Source organism: Meleagris gallopavo, chromosome 2 (assembly GCF_000146605.3).
Source record: "Meleagris gallopavo isolate NT-WF06-2002-E0010 breed Aviagen turkey brand Nicholas breeding stock chromosome 2, Turkey_5.1, whole genome shotgun sequence".
Lineage (NCBI taxonomy): Eukaryota > Metazoa > Chordata > Aves > Galliformes > Phasianidae > Meleagris > Meleagris gallopavo.
Genome location: NC_015012.2, coordinates 20956291 through 20973958, shown reverse-complemented (window position 1 = coordinate 20973958; position 17668 = coordinate 20956291). Strand labels below are relative to the sequence as shown.

The 17668-nt window shown below is 39.2% G+C and overlaps 1 protein-coding gene across 1 annotated transcript in view; it reads left to right on the top strand.

Moving 5' to 3' along the window:
- The window catches only part of PPP2R5A (protein phosphatase 2 regulatory subunit B'alpha), a 39905-nt gene that overhangs the window by 17816 nt on the left and 4421 nt on the right, over positions 1-17668 (top strand). Inside the window, exons 3-9 of the mRNA XM_031552169.1 lie at positions 4612-4713; positions 8856-8948; positions 10801-10931; positions 11120-11179; positions 12317-12425; positions 14189-14242; positions 16925-17037. Coding sequence (XP_031408029.1) covers positions 4612-4713; positions 8856-8948; positions 10801-10931; positions 11120-11179; positions 12317-12425; positions 14189-14242; positions 16925-17037 — 662 coding nt within the window. The remainder of the gene's footprint in view (positions 1-4611; positions 4714-8855; positions 8949-10800; positions 10932-11119; positions 11180-12316; positions 12426-14188; positions 14243-16924; positions 17038-17668) is intronic.

The window sequence follows — 17668 nt, the reverse complement described above, 5'->3', positions numbered from 1 at the left end:
TTGGCTTAAAGGAATATTTAGGAAGGCTTGTAAAAAGTAACAAAAGAAAAAAGCAACACAACTTGAATATTTTATTTATTAGCTTAAGTACATGCTTCTAGGGTAATTAAAATGAAGGAATTGGTATACTGCAGGTGTTTGCATTTTGTATATGTTTTGAAGTCGTTCTTATTCAGAAAATGGAAATATTTCAGCGCTACCTGTCCTTGTTTATTTAAGAATGTCAGTGAAACGATAGCATGAAGTCTTCTGGTAAGGATTCTTGTGGCTGCTAGCGTCAACAGAAAGGTTTATCAGTGTGACAAACTGTATGTAATAAATACACAGTGTGGCTGTTTGTTAGTACTGTTTGGGCCTCAGAGAGCTGTGCTGGATTAGCCTAAGTGGTCTGCTTGAGTTGTAAACCACAGAATGACTTGTACTGTGCAATTTCTGCAAATGGCTTGTTGAATAAGCAACAAAATATGTGGCCATTATCTGCTGACATTGCTAGATTTTTATACGCATTTTAAAATGCTACCACATGTATCTGTACTGTGTGTGCAGGGAACACAACTGAAGGACTTGAAAAATGTTTCAGAATATTGCCAAAATTAATTTGTCTAGAGATTTGAACTTAAAAAAGAATGTGTTGAATCCCTCTTGCACTTAGGCTAGCAGTTGTCTAAACTTTGCTTAAGCTTACATGTGCCCAGTGCTGACCTCAGAAGTAACTGTTGAGCTGGTAAGCAGAGCAGTTTCAAGCACATGGCCTGCAACTTTTATAATTTTCTATATGCTGAAGCACTGAAGTCTGTTGTTTTTTTTCCCTTCAATGTTTTTCTCTTTCTTTTTGTGTGAAGCTCACGTGGAAGGTCTTTACTCTAAGTAAACGTAGGAATTATACCAGTGTAACTAAGGGCTAAGATTGTTGAAACAGATTATCGAAACTGCTAATTGTTTTGGCTGTTTCATAGGATACTTGTTAAGCTTTACAAAAGATCTAGGACACTATGTGTGTGTGTGTAGTATTGGTTTTTAAGAGGCACTGTGTTTCCATACTAAATGGTTTTTACTCAAGATCTTAGGGCACAGAGAATGTCTACCTATATCTTGGCTTCTTTCTTTTCTTTTCCCACTGCTGGTGGCACCAAGCCTGAACCCTTTTCTATCTGTGTGTCCTCTGCAGCCTCTTGTTGGAAGAAAGAATACACTAACTAGCCTGTCATACTTGCTGAAGGGTGAAGAGATTTTCTTTTATATTGGAGTTGTTTCCCTTTCTTGGAGATACTGTGTTAGGCTGTTCTTTTGAGGTTATTGTTGTTGTGCAAATGATTGGGCTCTGTGGATGCTTATTTTTCCTTCCAACAAATTTCCATCTCCTCTTTTTCTTAAAATAACAAAAAATGAAGAAGGCCTTAAATGCTCAGTGAGAGCTTTTTCAGAGCTTGAGACAAAAGATCTCTCCAAGCCTGAACAGCATTTCTAGTCTCCCTGGCAACTGGCAGCAGAAAAGGTCTTTGCTATGAATTAGGACTAAGTACCAGCTTTCTGAAAGAGCCCTGGATGGGTCTGTCCCTGTCCCTACAAACAACATGTGTGTCGGGTTTGAGACCTTTCTTTGTACCTTCCATGAGATTTTGAAAAAAACCATATCTTTATTTTTACTTGTCAAGCTTTTGTTTTCAATGTTAATACATTAAAGGAAAAAGCATTTGAGTTCTTTGCAGAGTTCGAAGGATAGTGTTTTTGAGGCAAAAAGTAGAAATCAACCTTGGTGAAATTCCACAACTACCTGACTTGTAGTAAAGGATGAACAGACCACAGAAATTCCCTTAGAAAAGCTGGAGTGGCATCAGTGACAGAAACAGAGCTCATTTCTTTCCAAGGCCCCTTGTCTCTCTAGGCCTGGGATCACTTTCTTCCAGTTTGCACAGATTTCATTGGAATTGCCTGTGTTTTGGTGAGGCAAAGTCAGCAATCCCTTACAGATATCCAGAGCTGAGATCTGTGCAGGTGAGGAGGTCTCCTAGGAGGTCTCCTTCTCTCTGCATGAACTCTGGTACTGTGGCAGCTGCTGAGCCAGCACCCCGCAGTTGTGCCCAGAGTAACTGACCCTACTCTGCTCTGAGGTACAGAGCACTGGTTGAAACGATAGTGCTATCTTTTCAGGCTGCCAAGGATGGAACAAGGTCTGAAAGATGTCTTTCTGTTTAGGCAGATTTGCAGGACATATACTGTCAATTATTATTTGGTCAGGCAGCCTGACTTTCATGTAATTCTGTTGCCGAAGTCTTTGGTTTAAGAACTGAGGAAGAATTTGCATGCAAATAGTTTTGAAGGGGTAGCGCAGCTCCTGCTAGGTTGTCTAAAACTAGCAGCTTCTCAGTTTGGAAATTTCTTGGTCATACTCTGAAGATAAACAGCCAGTTAGAGTTTGGCATAATGAATCTTTCTAAAAGTTTAAAATCAGCGGGAGCTTTGAAAGCTCTAAAACACAGTGATTTTGGGAGCACAGCGGGAATGTCCCTCCAGTCCCCATTTCTGCCTCATCCTTGTTTCTCTACCAACCTCCCCTCATTCTGCACCAGCACATGGAAATGTGATGTAAATTGATTATGGATCCTAGCAGCGATGTATTCAGAATTTCAAAAGGTATCACATATGAGAAATGAGAACTGAATCTGGTGACCCTCCAGATGTTTAGCTTCCTTGGAAGTAGTGGGAAGTAGGGGATTCTTTTCTATTTCAGTGCAAATAATAAAAGATGCTTTATCTTAACACTTTAACTGGTACATTTTCAGCGACCACTTTACAAAAGTTTCTGAGGTTTAGAAAGCTAATGCTGGGTTTCTGTAAAAGCTGATGGAGCTGCAAAAGCCTGTAGAACTCTGCTACGACGTGTGTGTTTAAAATCACTGTTTTGGGATAATACCCATCCCCTGCTTAGGAATGAAAAGGGTGGTTTTAAATAATAGGAGAGGTTGTTATTCTTCTACAGAGATATGTTTGGTAATTGGTACTCAGTTCTAGCCTCAAAATTGTTGTATTCTGTATGGAAACTGAAGCTCTGTGCTAAAGGGTTAACTGATTCAGTCCAGCAAGATGCATCTAGAAATAAAAGGTTGCATTTTCAAGAGATGTTACCAGATGTCTTGCAGGAAGATATAGGTGAGCCTTGGTAGGGGATTGATTTGTATTTAAACACTTTTCTTGGTTACCTTCTTGCATATCTGGTAGAGTAGTCATTGTCAAGTAACAGAACCAAGTCAATCCCCGTTCTCTCAGGCTCCCTCCCCAATTTTCTCCCTCCAGCCAATTTTATTCATGTCCCTTATGTTTACAACACCACACAACAAACTGCAGTGTGAGCTAGGAGATGGTGCTCTAATGCCCATCGATACAGAACATCACTGACCTTCTAGTCTAGAGCAGCAGTGTCTGCAGCTTTAATGTGTGCCAACAGGAGACAGTGACAGGGAATGGAATGAAGGGCAAAGGAGGAATTGAGAAGTCAGTGTATGCAATAGCTTTGTATTTTGTTTAATGAAGCAGCTGATTCTTCTGTGCAGAGCCAACTGGGTGACTTCTGGATCTTTTTACGTCCTTTTACAGGATCCTTCAAACACCTTGGAGACTCCATGGAAGCTGTGCAGTAGCATTTGCTGCAAACTGTCAAACATTCTTTCTTTTGTGTTTAATAGGGTTGGGTGGATAGCAGCTATTCGAAACAGATTTGATTGAAAAGGCTAATGAGTTTGAAATTTAATTGGAAAAATTGGGCTAAATGTGTTCGTGAGAGAACAGCGGAAAATGCAGAAATGAAATTAACTTCATGTTCTCTATTGTTCATGTTAAAATGATTTAAAATCTGATGTGTTGCATTTGGCAGATGACATGACATTTATTTTTCTTTTGACATCTGAAAGATGGGTCTTCTATCCAGACTTGAATATAGTTGAAAAACCTCCTTTTAAATCTGCTCTCTTGAAATTGATTTGACATGACTAGGTCATACTTAAAGTAACTTGGTAGCCATTTTTGCTAGCTTTTCAAAGTTCCTCTGTGCTAGATCAAAAGGTTACAATTATTAGATATGCTTGACTTCCAAAAACCTTGAAATATCTTGAAGTTACAAAAGGTAGAAAACTGTAAGCAGTTCTTTTGTTGTTGTTGTTTTTCTTACGAGTGAAGAGCATCTTGAAATATAGTTAAGAAGTCTAAAGCCAGATACATTTTTGGGATTGTCACCTTCCATGTGAGAAGATCTGTGTCTGACTCATAGTTGTGCTGTATTTCATGCCTGATACAAAGCTTCAGCTTGTGGCATCGTGCAGTTAAAAACCAGGCTTCAGAGGGAGGAAGTGGAAATTTTCTTTGAGTAGTTTTGAAGAAAAAATGTAGGTATGTCCATATCTGGCTGCAAGTGTATACAATAATGAAGCCATCAGTTACTTTCTTAGTATTTTCATTGGTCTTTGGAAAATGTAAAGAAAAAGTGAGGTTGTTGTTTGTTTGTTTTTTAAGCTGGTGTTACTTGGTGTAATTTTAAGATAAAAGCAGTACCTTTCTCTGTGTGGTCTGTGGAAGCAAAGAAACGATTCCATTAACATGTATTTTTTTCTGTTACAGATTAGTTCTAATATTTTCAGAACACTTCCACCTAGCGATAACCCAGATTTTGATCCAGAAGAAGATGAGCCAACTCTTGAGGCCTCGTGGCCCCACATACAGGTATGGGTTTCCTTTATTGTTAAATAAAGGAATTTTATTGTCAATTTATTTATTTATTGTCAAATTCCTTTATTGTTCAGACCTTCTTGTAAGGTATGAACTGACCTGAGATATCTGAGTAATTTTGTACCTTTGGTATGAAAGTCAGAATTGGTTTTATAAGAATATAACTGAACTTCTGTGATTGGAAGAGGGGAAAAAAAGTGAGGTTTTTCTTGTATGAATATGGAGAAACATAAGCATTCCAAATTGTCTAAATTCTCTTTCTTGTTTTGAGTGATTTGTAGTGTTAAAGTGTGGTGTGTGTATCTCTGTCTTTAAATGTATCGATGTTCTGGGTAATTATGTTCTTTATTTAGGAAGTTTGTTTTGTGCACTTGATGAATTTTTGTATGGTTTCAATAAAATGTAAGTGAATGTTAACAATTCAGTTTCTTATCACAATAACAAAAACAGCAATAGCTTTTATTTGTCTTTTGAGCAAGAAATAGATATCTCCTCATTCTTCCCTCCCTCTGTTCAAGAACTTTACAATATAGGCATTGTTATTTGCAAACAGTAGGTTAGTTATTCTGTTGTTGCTCTCCTCTACCAATCTTGTGATTTTTATAGCATCGCTGTATCAATGACATGATTTACTTGTGCTATTGCTAATTTTTTTCTCAATTATCAGTTAAAAGTTGAACAGTCCTAAATCACTTGTCATCATCCAGGTTCTCAGGTTGTCATCCAAGGTACTCAGTTGTGTAGCAACTTCTAATAAAGAGTAGAAGATTAATAGTTGCTAAGTATCTGTATGCCATCTGCTCCCCTCTGTCCTTAAAATACTGCATGAAGATACAATATTTTATGTCCTTACAAGGGGCATGTGTGTCCCCGTGCAGTGGGGGGTTGCACAAAGGCTATGCAAATATCTCCTAAAGTCGGTAGAGGCATCATTTGACTTCCAAATGCTCCTGTCTCCCAGGAATAAAATTTGTAAATGTGTGCTCAGTTCACTTTAGGACATGACTGAACTATGGTTCTTACATGGGGAAAAAAACTTGTGGTTTCTGTGACCATTTCACTTTGTGCTTTAGGCTCATTTATGGGAAAGTGGAAGAGCTCTTTGTTGTGTTATTGTTTGAAGTTTTACTTTTGGCTTTTTCTTTTGCCTTTTTCTAAATGAGTTTTGGCCAGCCTATCTGATTACTGATGGTGGATTTCCTGCTCCTGCAGTCAATCTTCCTGGTCCTTGGAGTAGATTTGCTCAGTGCAGCACAATGGAAATAGTTTGTGTTTTTCTCTCCTTTAGCTCTCCTTCAGTTCTCCACCCTTACCTAGATGGTAGAACTCAAAATTGTTGTCTGTCATGTAGCCAGTTTTTTGGGAGGGAAAAGAAAAGAAAATCTGACTCTACTGTTCTCTGTTCTGATGAATCTGTTATTTCACTGTAACATAACGTTACAGGTAATAGCTTAGTAAGTTACCAGCAACATGCGTAGCCACTACAAAAGACTGTAGACCTGCAGTAAAAGCTAGAGTCACTTGAAAGACATAGCTTTAAAGTTATACTCAAGGTGGTTTGTAGCAACCAGACTAGATTGAACAAGCTGGCATTAGAACCACCCTGTGTTTCTGGGCTTAGCAAGCTGTAGGTAGATGGTGGAATTGTTAGCTCAAAGCAGTAATATTCTAGTGGTCTCTGCAATAATGAACAGTGAATCACCAAAACATAGTAGGAGTTATTTGCCATAACTCCTTTACCCAAACAGACTGATTTTTTGAGAATTGAAGCTACCAAAGCCAGCAATTCTCCCCATGATTTAGTATTCCTAATGGTAACACTTCAGTTGTGCTTAGGAAGGTTAAACATAACTGTCTGTTTATTTGGTTGGTTTTTTTTGTTTTTTTTTTCCCAAGGCTAAAATAACCAGTGTCTGTTGTGTTTAGAACCCATCCTTGTTCCCCTTGCTGATACTTAGGATTGTGCTTCTGTTTTCAAGCACAAGTGTAGGGGAGAAGTAAGAGGCTGAGTTATTCAGAAATGGCCGTTACACGGTTGGGACACCATGGGTGAAGTTTCCTAAATTTCCCGAGGTTCCCAGGGAATCCCAAAGTTTCTTGCTACCTTTTATTATCTGTACATTTTTAAGTGTGGCTTCCATAGTTGTATGTGGATTTTTGAGCATGAAATGTTTGTTTTTCTGAAAGCTCCTCTCTTTAAGAGCAGTAGCAAAAACGGTGGTTCCAGAGTTGCCTGGATTATACAGAGCATTCACATGGTAACTGATTGATCTTCTCTGTACTCGAAATGAGATATGCCATGTCATCAGATATTGAGAATCTGACATCAATATTGGTTTAGCCTACGACGCTGCTAGGGCATTATGCTTTAGCCTCATTCTTCTGCTGGATGTTTATCTCAGTTCCCATATCTATTTATAGAAAGAAGCCATAATTGTCCTCCCTCCCTGCCTTCCTTTAGGGTAAACAAAACAGACCTATTTAGTCTTGGCTCATAACAATTGCTACTCTGGCCCTTCGCTGTTCTACTGGCTCCTCTGTATCCTTTCAGATCTGAATATGTTTTCTCCAGCATGTAGGGTACTGCACATATCCCTCTTCTGTCATTATCTTATTGGAAAATCCCAGGATTTTGTTTGTCATTGCTCTGGCTTTGCTGTGCTTTTGCCCCAGCTGTGTAGCTGGGGAACTTTGTCATCCTAGCATTCAGAACCAGTATCCAATCCTCCTTTTCTCACCTTCAAAGCTTGCTGTTTCTTAGTAGAGCTCTTTCTTATCTCTGCAGCTGACTTCGCAGTCATTTAGTTTCATCCTGTATCTTTGTTGTCCCTTTCTTACCAATAACCTGATGTTCTTTATTATTTCTTTAAATCAGACAATAGCTGCCAATATTGTGGCTTCATTCCAGCAGCTTTCATATAACTATTCTTGTTGTGTTTGCTGATAGAAATATATATAATATACAAATTCAGTACTTAATGAAATTTAATTCCAGCATGAATTCCCATGGCACTCTGTTACCTCCCTCCAGTCATGTTCCCCATTTCAGTACAAACCACTGAAATATTTATCTAATTTCTAGCCTGAAAGAATGAGTAGCCATGGTTTAGTAACTCTTCCTAGTGGAAGTTGTTGAAATACATGCCTGTATATGTTACCTCTGTGTAGGTTTTATTCCTCAGTCCAGGCAGTATGTTTGTATTTATCTGAAGTGTGCGTTAGTTCTCTCAGTTCTCGAGCTGAGAAATAGGCATTGAAAACATAAGAAGCCCTGAATGCAGCTAATCTGAAGACATCTTTCTCTCAGTTCTGCCTTGCTTAAGAGATGCCTGAGGTGTATTTTACAAATCAGAAGGTTGCTTGTGTTCTCCCCCACCTGCCACTGTTATGGGTACACACGGTTGTTTGTCTTGGACTTGTGATGAATCCAATAGTATGGGACTTGTGCTCTGCCTTTTTTGTGCCTTGCTCTGCTGCCTCAGGCCTTTGCTGCCTCCATCTCCTCTCTGTCTCTGGGCCTTAGGGATCATAACAAATAGGGACTCGAAGTCAATAGAAAGAATATAGTACGAAATATACAGGATACTGGGTGTAAATCTGCAGAAGGTCTTACTCTTTGAATGGAATGCCCAGTGTATAGAAATGTAATGTTGTGCCAAGCGCTAAAGTTTGTATGTATTCCTTCAGCTTTTCCAATATGATCATTTTTGGAGCTGTAAGCTCCATTTTTAGAGTTTGAATCTGAAACCTGTCTCCAGGAGTACTTAGCAAATATATCTGAATCTGTTTTTAGGGAATTAAATACTGATAGAGCACTTAATTTTACCCTCAGTGTTGACAAGTGTTTGGTAACTTATTTCTACATAATGCATTTTTAATGTAGTAGGAAATGTGAATTTGTGTAATACTTCATTTTTGTTGTAGAGTGGTATTTTCAGTTATTTATTTGTTAAGCTTAGAATCTTCTGGGAATTAAAATGCTCTTGGTGCTTACGGTAAACTGCACTAGAGGCCATGATGGTTTTCATTTGTAAATGTTAATTATGTGAATAGTCCCACTGACTCGGGTAGGGGATAAGATCCATAGGATGGTGTACTTATTAACTTGTTCAAAATTCTCACTTTGATGTTTGTAGTTGGTGTATGAATTTTTCCTAAGATTTTTGGAAAGCCCGGATTTTCAGCCTAGCATTGCAAAGAGATTCATTGACCAGAAATTTGTACAGCAGGTAAGTAGACAGGTTTCCTACCTCAGAGTTAAAGATTGCCTTTCAGGCTTAACTGGCGGTTGTTCAGCTGAGGAGATATTGAAGCTTTCACTTTGACAGAGAGTTCAATTCTAGTTGTTTCAGCAGTGATTTCTGCCAAGCAATGCCTGCTGCACAGGGAATAATTAGTAATTAGTAACTTCAGAAACACTTTGTTTTCAGATATTAGCCTCTTTGCAATGCAAGAGTTTTATTTTTTGTTAATGCAAGTTGTGTTCTTAATATTGTAACTTACCTCCAGTCAAATCAACAGCGTGCCAATGACACTGTTGTAGTGCTTTGATGTTTGTTTTCTTCATAGAGATTTACGATGGGAAATCTTACAGCAAAATTGTTTTTCCTCTGGATAAGTAACTTAATGTACATGAAATGTGTTCCAACATGTGCTGAGTTATTACTGGATGGTGTCATTCTCATATTGTGGTGTATTATATGCAGAAGGAAAATTAAATGAGAAAGCCCATGAGAAAATAGTGCAAAGTTGTTTCATCATACGAAGTTTCTATGAGGAAAAGTGAAGTAGGACATCACACCTCACCTGTCAAGGCATTAAGCTGTATGATATGGTAACAGTTCTTGTCCAAGGTTACCTCACTGGATTTTTACCATGCCCAAATGCTCATTTTTCAAAGCTTGAGCGTGAATAGGCTGCCACAGTACAGCAGTGAGAAGTGAAAATGTAGATGAATGCTTCCACTTGCTGCCTTCAGTGACTGTTTATGTGCCCGCTTCTCTGGGTTTACCCTTCTTGTTTGTAGGTGTTCCCTTCTTTTCTATTTTGACTTTCGCACAAAATTCAAACCTGAAGCTGCTGTGGAACTACTGTCCATGCCTGTCCAGTTCACTGACTGGTCAACAGTTTTTAAGAGCTATGTTGCAGTATTTCAGCTCCTGATGTTTCACAAGGTCTTTCTCTAGAGTATAATAAAGATGATGCAAAGCACACCACGCTGTCTGTGGGGAGAAAATGCAGTAGTGACCCTAAGAAATTCCTTCTGAATATAGACATGAAATGTTCTCATTCAGAGTTCTCATAGAGCAGTTCCCAGTCCCTGCTGCTGCTTGGTGTAGATGTTTGTGAGCTTGCACATCTGGACTAAGCAGGAGGCTGTAGTGATTGCTGGAGCTAAGTTACTGTGGGGAGGAAGAAGGTATTAACAAAACCAAACTAGGTGGGGGAAATACTGCCATTAGAGTCAGACAGAAATGAAGAAACTTGTACTTGCTGATTTCCCTCCCTTCCCCAGCTCATTTTTAATGCATTTGCATTCTGTTAAACATCTGTCTCCCTCTCTGTCCCCTGAGGAAATGTGCATGATTCTTATCATAGACTTGTCTTATAAAATGATTCTGCAGAGGATTATGCTTGTGTTTAACCTTGAAGGCATGAGTAGTGTATTGAAATCGGTAGAACAAGATCTTAATTAAAAAATCATAAGTATATGACACAAATTTGCTTCATTCTGATTTCTTGAAGACCGAGTAAAAACCACTCACCCCGAATTTGATAATATCATTCTTAAAATTTCATTGTTATTTTGATAGGGTAGTGGTTGGAATGGCTTTGTTGATGTCTGCTCTATGCAGACTTTTTGATACAAAGGAAATGAAACTGCTGGGTGTACTTAAATCAGCTTTATTTGAAATCTAGTTTTGAAAATAACACTGGATATCCAAATAAAATACTAAGTCAAACCGATTCTGTTTTTTTCTAATGCAGACTTTGTAAGTTAAAGATCAAGCTCAAATCAATTAGGAACCTGACAAAATGTAAGTCTTCCAAAAATAATAAATTTCAATTTAATTTTTGAAGTTACTGGAGCTCTTTGACAGTGAAGACCCACGAGAACGTGATTTTCTAAAGACAGTTCTTCATCGAATTTATGGCAAATTCCTTGGTTTAAGAGCATTCATCAGGAAACAGATCAATAACATTTTCCTCAGGTATGCTCTATCTTTATGTCTGTCCAGGTTGAGCACTATTCTGTTTTCCCTTCGTAGTCTGTGACTGCAGAGATTTGTTCTTGCACTGAAAGAGTTGGGTTTGATCTGTGATTGCCTTTCAAATATCTAAGACTTACTAAAGATTATTTATTTGGAACCTGCTTCCATTCTTGTCTTTTTCATAATAGGTTTATATATGAAACAGAGCACTTCAATGGTGTTGCTGAACTTCTTGAGATATTAGGAAGGTAAGTTTGAGCAGACAGAAAAGATACAAAATGTTATTGTGGGCAGTGCTTGCTTCAATTTCCCTGCTTTGGGAATGGGAAGAGTATTACGGTAATGAGTGATGAAGTGCAGCCGCTGATATAATTGAATACTGTCTGGGTTACCATGTGAATATCTAATTAGGATATAGAGTCTAAATCCTTCGTTTTCAATGCGCATTTTAAAGATGACAGGCAAAATATTTCTCAAGAGTCCTCGCCTGTTGAGGAATATATCCAATAGAGTACTGATTCTTTGGTTTGGAAAATGAATGTTAACTTCAGCTCTCAAGTTGAATACAATGGTTAACCTTCAGCAGGCTGATTTTGCTTAAAGTGTGTTCAGAAAAGTCTTGAAAGTATCTTAATTACCATTTTTGTCACTAATTCAGTAATTTTTTACTTTGAAAGCTGTTTGTGGTATCTTTTTAATAATTTTCCAAAACTGACACAGATACATTTCATGGTAGAAAACTCAAAACACAAGTGGCTTAACAGACTGTGAAAGTATCATGGAATCAATCATCATGAAAACCAAGCGAATGGGATTCCATTTGCTCAGATTTATCTGAAATGTAGGAAACAAAACCTAAGGTCTTCCTGAAGGACTGTCATTTGTTCTAGGGCTGGCTCTTAGGACAAGGTTATTGAATCAAGGACCACGTGAAAGCTTTACTTTTAGGGGGAAAACTCAAAACATATTTTCAAACTGCGCTGTTGTAATAACTAAAAAATTATATGCTATCTATTTTGTTCCTCTGCAAGTTGTGTTTAAGTGATTCTGCATGAAATGGATCAGCTTCCTGATGTGTACGAGCTTTATCATTACCCAACAACTTACTTTAGATTATTTTACCTAGAGGAGGTGATGGTGAAAGTCCTCTCATGAGTCTTAGTGGGCTTCCACTCTGCTTCTCTCATATGCCTGCCAACATGCCAAACCTTTAGAGGCTGTGCATATATGTAGTTATTTTATGGCTTCGTAATTACCAGGGTTAGAAATGGAATCAGAAATCGAACGTCTGCTGAATGTACAGGAATTCTTTACTTCTTGCTAGGAAAAAATCTTTTGTTTTGATTTTTTTAATAAAAATAAATCCTGCTTATTCACGTTTTCAGTATTATCAATGGTTTTGCACTGCCACTGAAAGCGGAACACAAGCAGTTCCTTATGAAAGTTCTGATTCCCATGCATACTGCAAAGGGATTAGCTTTGTTTCACGCACAGGTAAGCTCTCACCTATTTTTAAGAGTAGTGGTTTTCTTTGTATTTGCATTTGAAGCTAATGAAAGTTTGAAGTGGTGTGTTATAATGTCAACATTTTGAGGTATTTGTAAACATATTTTTTAAGACCTTGCAGTTCTTGTTCATAAATGTTAAAATGCTTAGCATGTATTAAATGTGAGAGGATGTAACAGCGATTTGAACTCGCATCAGCTGAAGTGGGAAGCTTTTTGGTTTGGCTGTCTGTCACACTCCAAGGTTCATTTAATCCCAGGCCCTTGTTGTGTTCTCTTATCACTTTCTTAATTTAACCTATGTGCTGTGTATCAAGGAAACCTGAGTATGGCTTATTTCAGAAGTGCTCCTTTATTTCTAAAACCTTCCAGTGATTGTGAGGGGGGGAAGGGCATTGGGTGGAAATGGCAGAAAATGCATAATAGCTCTCTGGCTCAACTAGAAATTATGTAGATCCATGACATGCTGTCAGAATGCAGCAGTTATTCATTTGATTTCCATTCTTATGCTTAGTGCGGCTGTTCATCATCTTACTGGAGGAATAATGTGTATTATAGCCAGACATATGGTACTTGAGCACTGAATACATTTGATGTAAACTTACAAGTAATTCAGCTTGGCTAATTAAAAAATAGCTTTGTTAACTTAGTCCGCCAGCTAATACAGTTCCTTTATAGACAAAACAAGGAAATGAGTTTCTAATTAAAGCAAAATCATTATGACTATATAGACTACACAAGGATCAAGTCGAGAGCTCAATTAAAACTGTATTTGAGAATTAGGAATTAATTAGATCACTTGTCTTTGTGGTTTATTACTGTGCGATAGGCTGCCACGTGAAATGAAGGAACCTGTCACATGCCAGAAGTATTCTCCTAGATAGAATCAGTGCAGCAAGCTGCCCTTTTCTGTGATATGTTTAATCACATCCATTGGTACCTGAAAGGATGCTCTAAACTCAGCTGTACTGGATACTGAGAAGCAGCATTTGGTTTGCTGAGCAGGCTACTTGCCTATCCCATCACAAACCATAGAGCTACGTACCAAAACAGCACTTGGAAATGAGGGAGCAGTCCCATCGCTCTGTTTCTGCAGCACAAGGAGCCTGCCCTTAGAAGATGAAGACTTAAAGCTGGCTTAAGTTTGAGCCTTTGTGTCTTTGAACAGAGGATAAGTGGCACAGTAATGCCTTAATGGGAATTTATGAAGTCTGTGTGTGCCATGCTGTTTTTTGAATCCACACACACACATCTTTATCCTTAGGGGTAGCAGCAATAAGTTAGGCTTGTTGTAATGATTGTTTTAGGATAACAGATTAAAAAAAAAAAAAAGTAATTCTTGATTTCAGGTTTGGCAGTACACATGTAATGCACAGGAAGAATTTTGTATCTGGGTCATATTATGAGATGAAGCATTTTGTGATTTCTCAAAATCAACCTGGTTGGAATTTAGAACTGTAACTATCATTGTGTGGCTTCTGTACGTGGTGGAGCCATGGTGGTTTTGTCACTTAACTGTGTGCTGAGTAACTAAACAGTATGTAAATAAGTGAATATAGAATGTACAGTATCACTTCTCAGACCCTTGGGCAGCGATCAATGAGGGGGGGGAGAACACAGTGTTTGGGGTTTTATCCTTTCTTATTTTCTTTTTTCATGCTCTGAAGTGCTCTCATTATAAGCTGTGCTACTTAGTTATGCTGCAGTGTCTAACCAGTGTCTGTTTAAATAATTCTGTGACTTATATTCTAGCTCGCCTATTGTGTTGTACAATTCCTGGAGAAAGATACAACTTTAACAGAGCCTGTAAGTGTTTTTCTGTTGCGTGTTTTTCTGGCTTTAATTTCAACTTAGTATTTCAGTGCAGTTCACTGGAATTGCAGAGCAGTGCTCTCTGATACCTTGATTATGATCCATAGGTGTTTTTAGGAGGGAAGAAAGCGTAGGAGAAAGTCCTGATTTTGAAAGTGCAGTTATCTCTTAGCATGCATCCAAGATAAAATTGAAATAAAAGTTTGAACCACTGAGATCACATAAATCACCTCATATGAGAATGCTCATGTGTTCCTTCCTGGTAAGAGCTGAAATTTCAGTAATAGTGTGAGCCAATAGTGTGATGGCTCATTCCTAGCATAAATTAGAAATATTTCAAGAGAATACACTGTCCCAAAATGGAAGTGAGAAAGAGTAACTACACTTTATTTAGACAGAAAGGATGCTGACATTCCAAATGTGATGTTTGTCTTTTTGGTTCCTGGCACAGCTCTTGGCAGCTGCTGTAGAGGTGCTTTGGGCATCAGTGGCTTCTGCCAGACTGCATCTCCTGCGGCACACACAGCCTGCCCAGCCCCAAAGGGAATGGCAGTGCTTCCTGCAGGCAGTCTGGCTGTGCCCACACAGAGTGCAGGCACTGCTGCAGCTCCTGGGGAAACAGTGGGACTGCAGCAGCCGGGACAGAAACAGTTTGGTCAGCAATTGGAAATCCTTCCATTAAGGAGATGTTGGAAATTTAAATACTTTGGTTATTAATGCAAACTTACAGTAACGTTGCCTTTATAAAGGAAGAGTAAAAGTTAATATATGGTAGCAAGTGAAGATGTGAGAAGCTCGAAGTGCTCGAAATGTAAATGTCAAAACTCAACGGAGCAACTGATGAAATAGCATACGGATTTCTGTTTGGCTGTAGGTGAAGTAGTATTTTAAGAAATCCATCAGAAGGCTTCATGAGTACCTTCCTGTTATTTTTCTGGCAGGAATTATCTCTCAGGGTCAATGCAGAGGACGTGTGTTCTGAGCTCATGTAGCTATGGTAGTCTGCCTTAGGTCGGTCTTGATGTTTGCAGAGCTGACAGGAGCTCATTACCTAACCCTGCTGAGTGCCACAGCCTTTACACGGATGGAATTTCATTTCATGAGAATCAGGCTGAATGTGCAGCCCTTGTACAGAAGTTGTCTAGCAGGTGCCTGCTGGTGTAAGTCAGCTTTATAGGAACCTTGTAGCCCTGGGAGGAATATTAACCTGTGTATTTTGTGCTGTGAGAACAGTACGACTTCAGATCTACATTTGTGCAGTCCTTGGAAAAAAAGGCTTTGAACTTACATATGCATGTATCAGCTTCTCAGTGTTGGTCAAGCTGGAAACTGCAACTCTAAAGAGCAAGGAGTAGGTATTTTGTAGAGGCTTGCACTTTCTAGCAGGAACATATTACTTCTTTGTCAAGTTGAGAACGTGAGTCCATGTAGTGAAGTATATTCAGCACTCGTTGCCCACTGCTGGAACGGGACTGTTGCAGCTGACCCAGCTCTGTGCCTCCAGTATCAGTACATTCTTGCTGCAGGTTACAGAGATGTATGTTAGGTTCTAGTAGCTTTTCTTTGGAAGATGTCCCCATGTGAAATTCTTTTGGTTTTCTGGTGTTGTCTGGGGGAAGGGAAGGTGCTGGCAGACTGTACGTGTTCCGACTTGTTCTTTAAAAAGATAAAGTATGAAGTCCTCGTTTGCTGAGTTTCATCTGAAGTGACAGCCAGTCCTCTAGTTTGCATATCCCAGGATAAAATTTGGTGAGCACCTAACGTCATTACTGTCAGCACGTCACCTGTGACAGTACACACAGCTGTGAACCAAATAGCCAGCTGGGAAGATTGGAGGAAAAAAACATGGGAAAATTGCAATATGGAAGGCATTCACATGGTAGGCTAAGTTCTGCAGTTGGGTACAATCTGTTAGGTGCTGCTATACCATAAAAGCTGAGATCTTTCCTCAGAGTGAAATTTCACAGTGCTTGAAGAAGGTTTCTGTGTCTGAAAGGCGCAGTTTGGGCTTTCTACACCCAGCGTTAGTTCAAGTTAGTTCTGCAGGTTGGTGCTGGGCCAGGTGTCTGTTCTGGGGAATGGCTGCTGCTCTTTTTGGTGCTGGTGGTTTCCCTCCTCTCCTGCTGTGCTTTCCAACTACATTTCCCAAAGGGTTTTTCCAGTCTTACAAGAGATGTATTTCAGTATCTACAACTGGAAACTTCTCTTTGTAAGTTCTCATCATTTCTAGTTTCCAACCTTTGACACTTCAAATCAGAGAAGAAAAAAGGATGTGGTGGAGGCCAGGCCTCCTCTGTTTGCCATTTGTGCCGTCTGTGTGCTGCTTTCTCTTGGCCTACAAAACCCACTGGGTGCAGTGCTCTGCAGTGTATGGGTCATGAGGAAACAAGTAAAAGTGCTGGCAATCTGCCTACAGGGAAATGAGCTTCACTTTGGGATGCTTTGATGATATCAACATGCTATCAGTTAGTGTATGTAGTGCGGTGGGAGTGGATAACCAAAGCAAGATGACTATTTAAATGAGACGAAGTATTTTCATGCAGTTGCTATTAGCCTTATTCAGTTTTTATCGATGCTCTGGAGAGGGAGAAACAGCCTTCTTTTTTTTCTCCTCCATCTTATCAAATAAGTAACAGAAACGTGTTCTGGTTTAACTTGTTTGTATTTCTCATACAGGTAATCAGAGGACTGCTCAAATTTTGGCCCAAAACTTGCAGTCAGAAAGAGGTTGGTTCTGTCTTCTCTCTTCAGTTTCTTGTCTACTGTGATGCAAACTGCAGCATGGCAGGGTTGTGATCTCCATCTCTTCTCAAGAAGTCTTGCAACAAACTTGCAGCTCTTGAAACTTCATAAAGAGTGCTCATCTTTGTCGTGCTACTCAGTGCAGTTTTTTGACATGCCAGTTGTCACTGCGGTGCTGCTATGTTAAAACTGTGCTAGAGGTTCGTTCTAATTAAGATACTGTGTAGAGAAAAAGGTTTTTGAAGTGAGAAGTACTGTAGTGTGGTCACACAGTGTTGGAGGCAGTCATGTGTACCACAACCCAGACGTAGCCACTGAGGTGCTGAATAGAACTCTGAAGCGTGCGTACATCTTTTGCACAGGCTGAAAACAACTCTCAATGGTCTGGGAAAATTGTTTTTTTTCTGGCTGGCTTTTCTTCTCTGTAATTCAAATGAGCACAGTCAGGAGTTGGACTTATGCCCCCCCAGCTCATCTCTGCTGGTGCCTGACAGTAGGACTCTTCAGAGCTGCTGTCCGTTCAGTTGCTTGGCATTGAATTTTTCCACGCCAGGTATTTGCTGTTCCTGCTGGCTCTAGGTTAAAACTCCTATTAACTACTGGCCATTGAGCAGCTAGTCTGCAGATCTCAAAGGTAACCTCTGCAGATACTTTGGAAGTAAAATGTTGCAGCTTTTT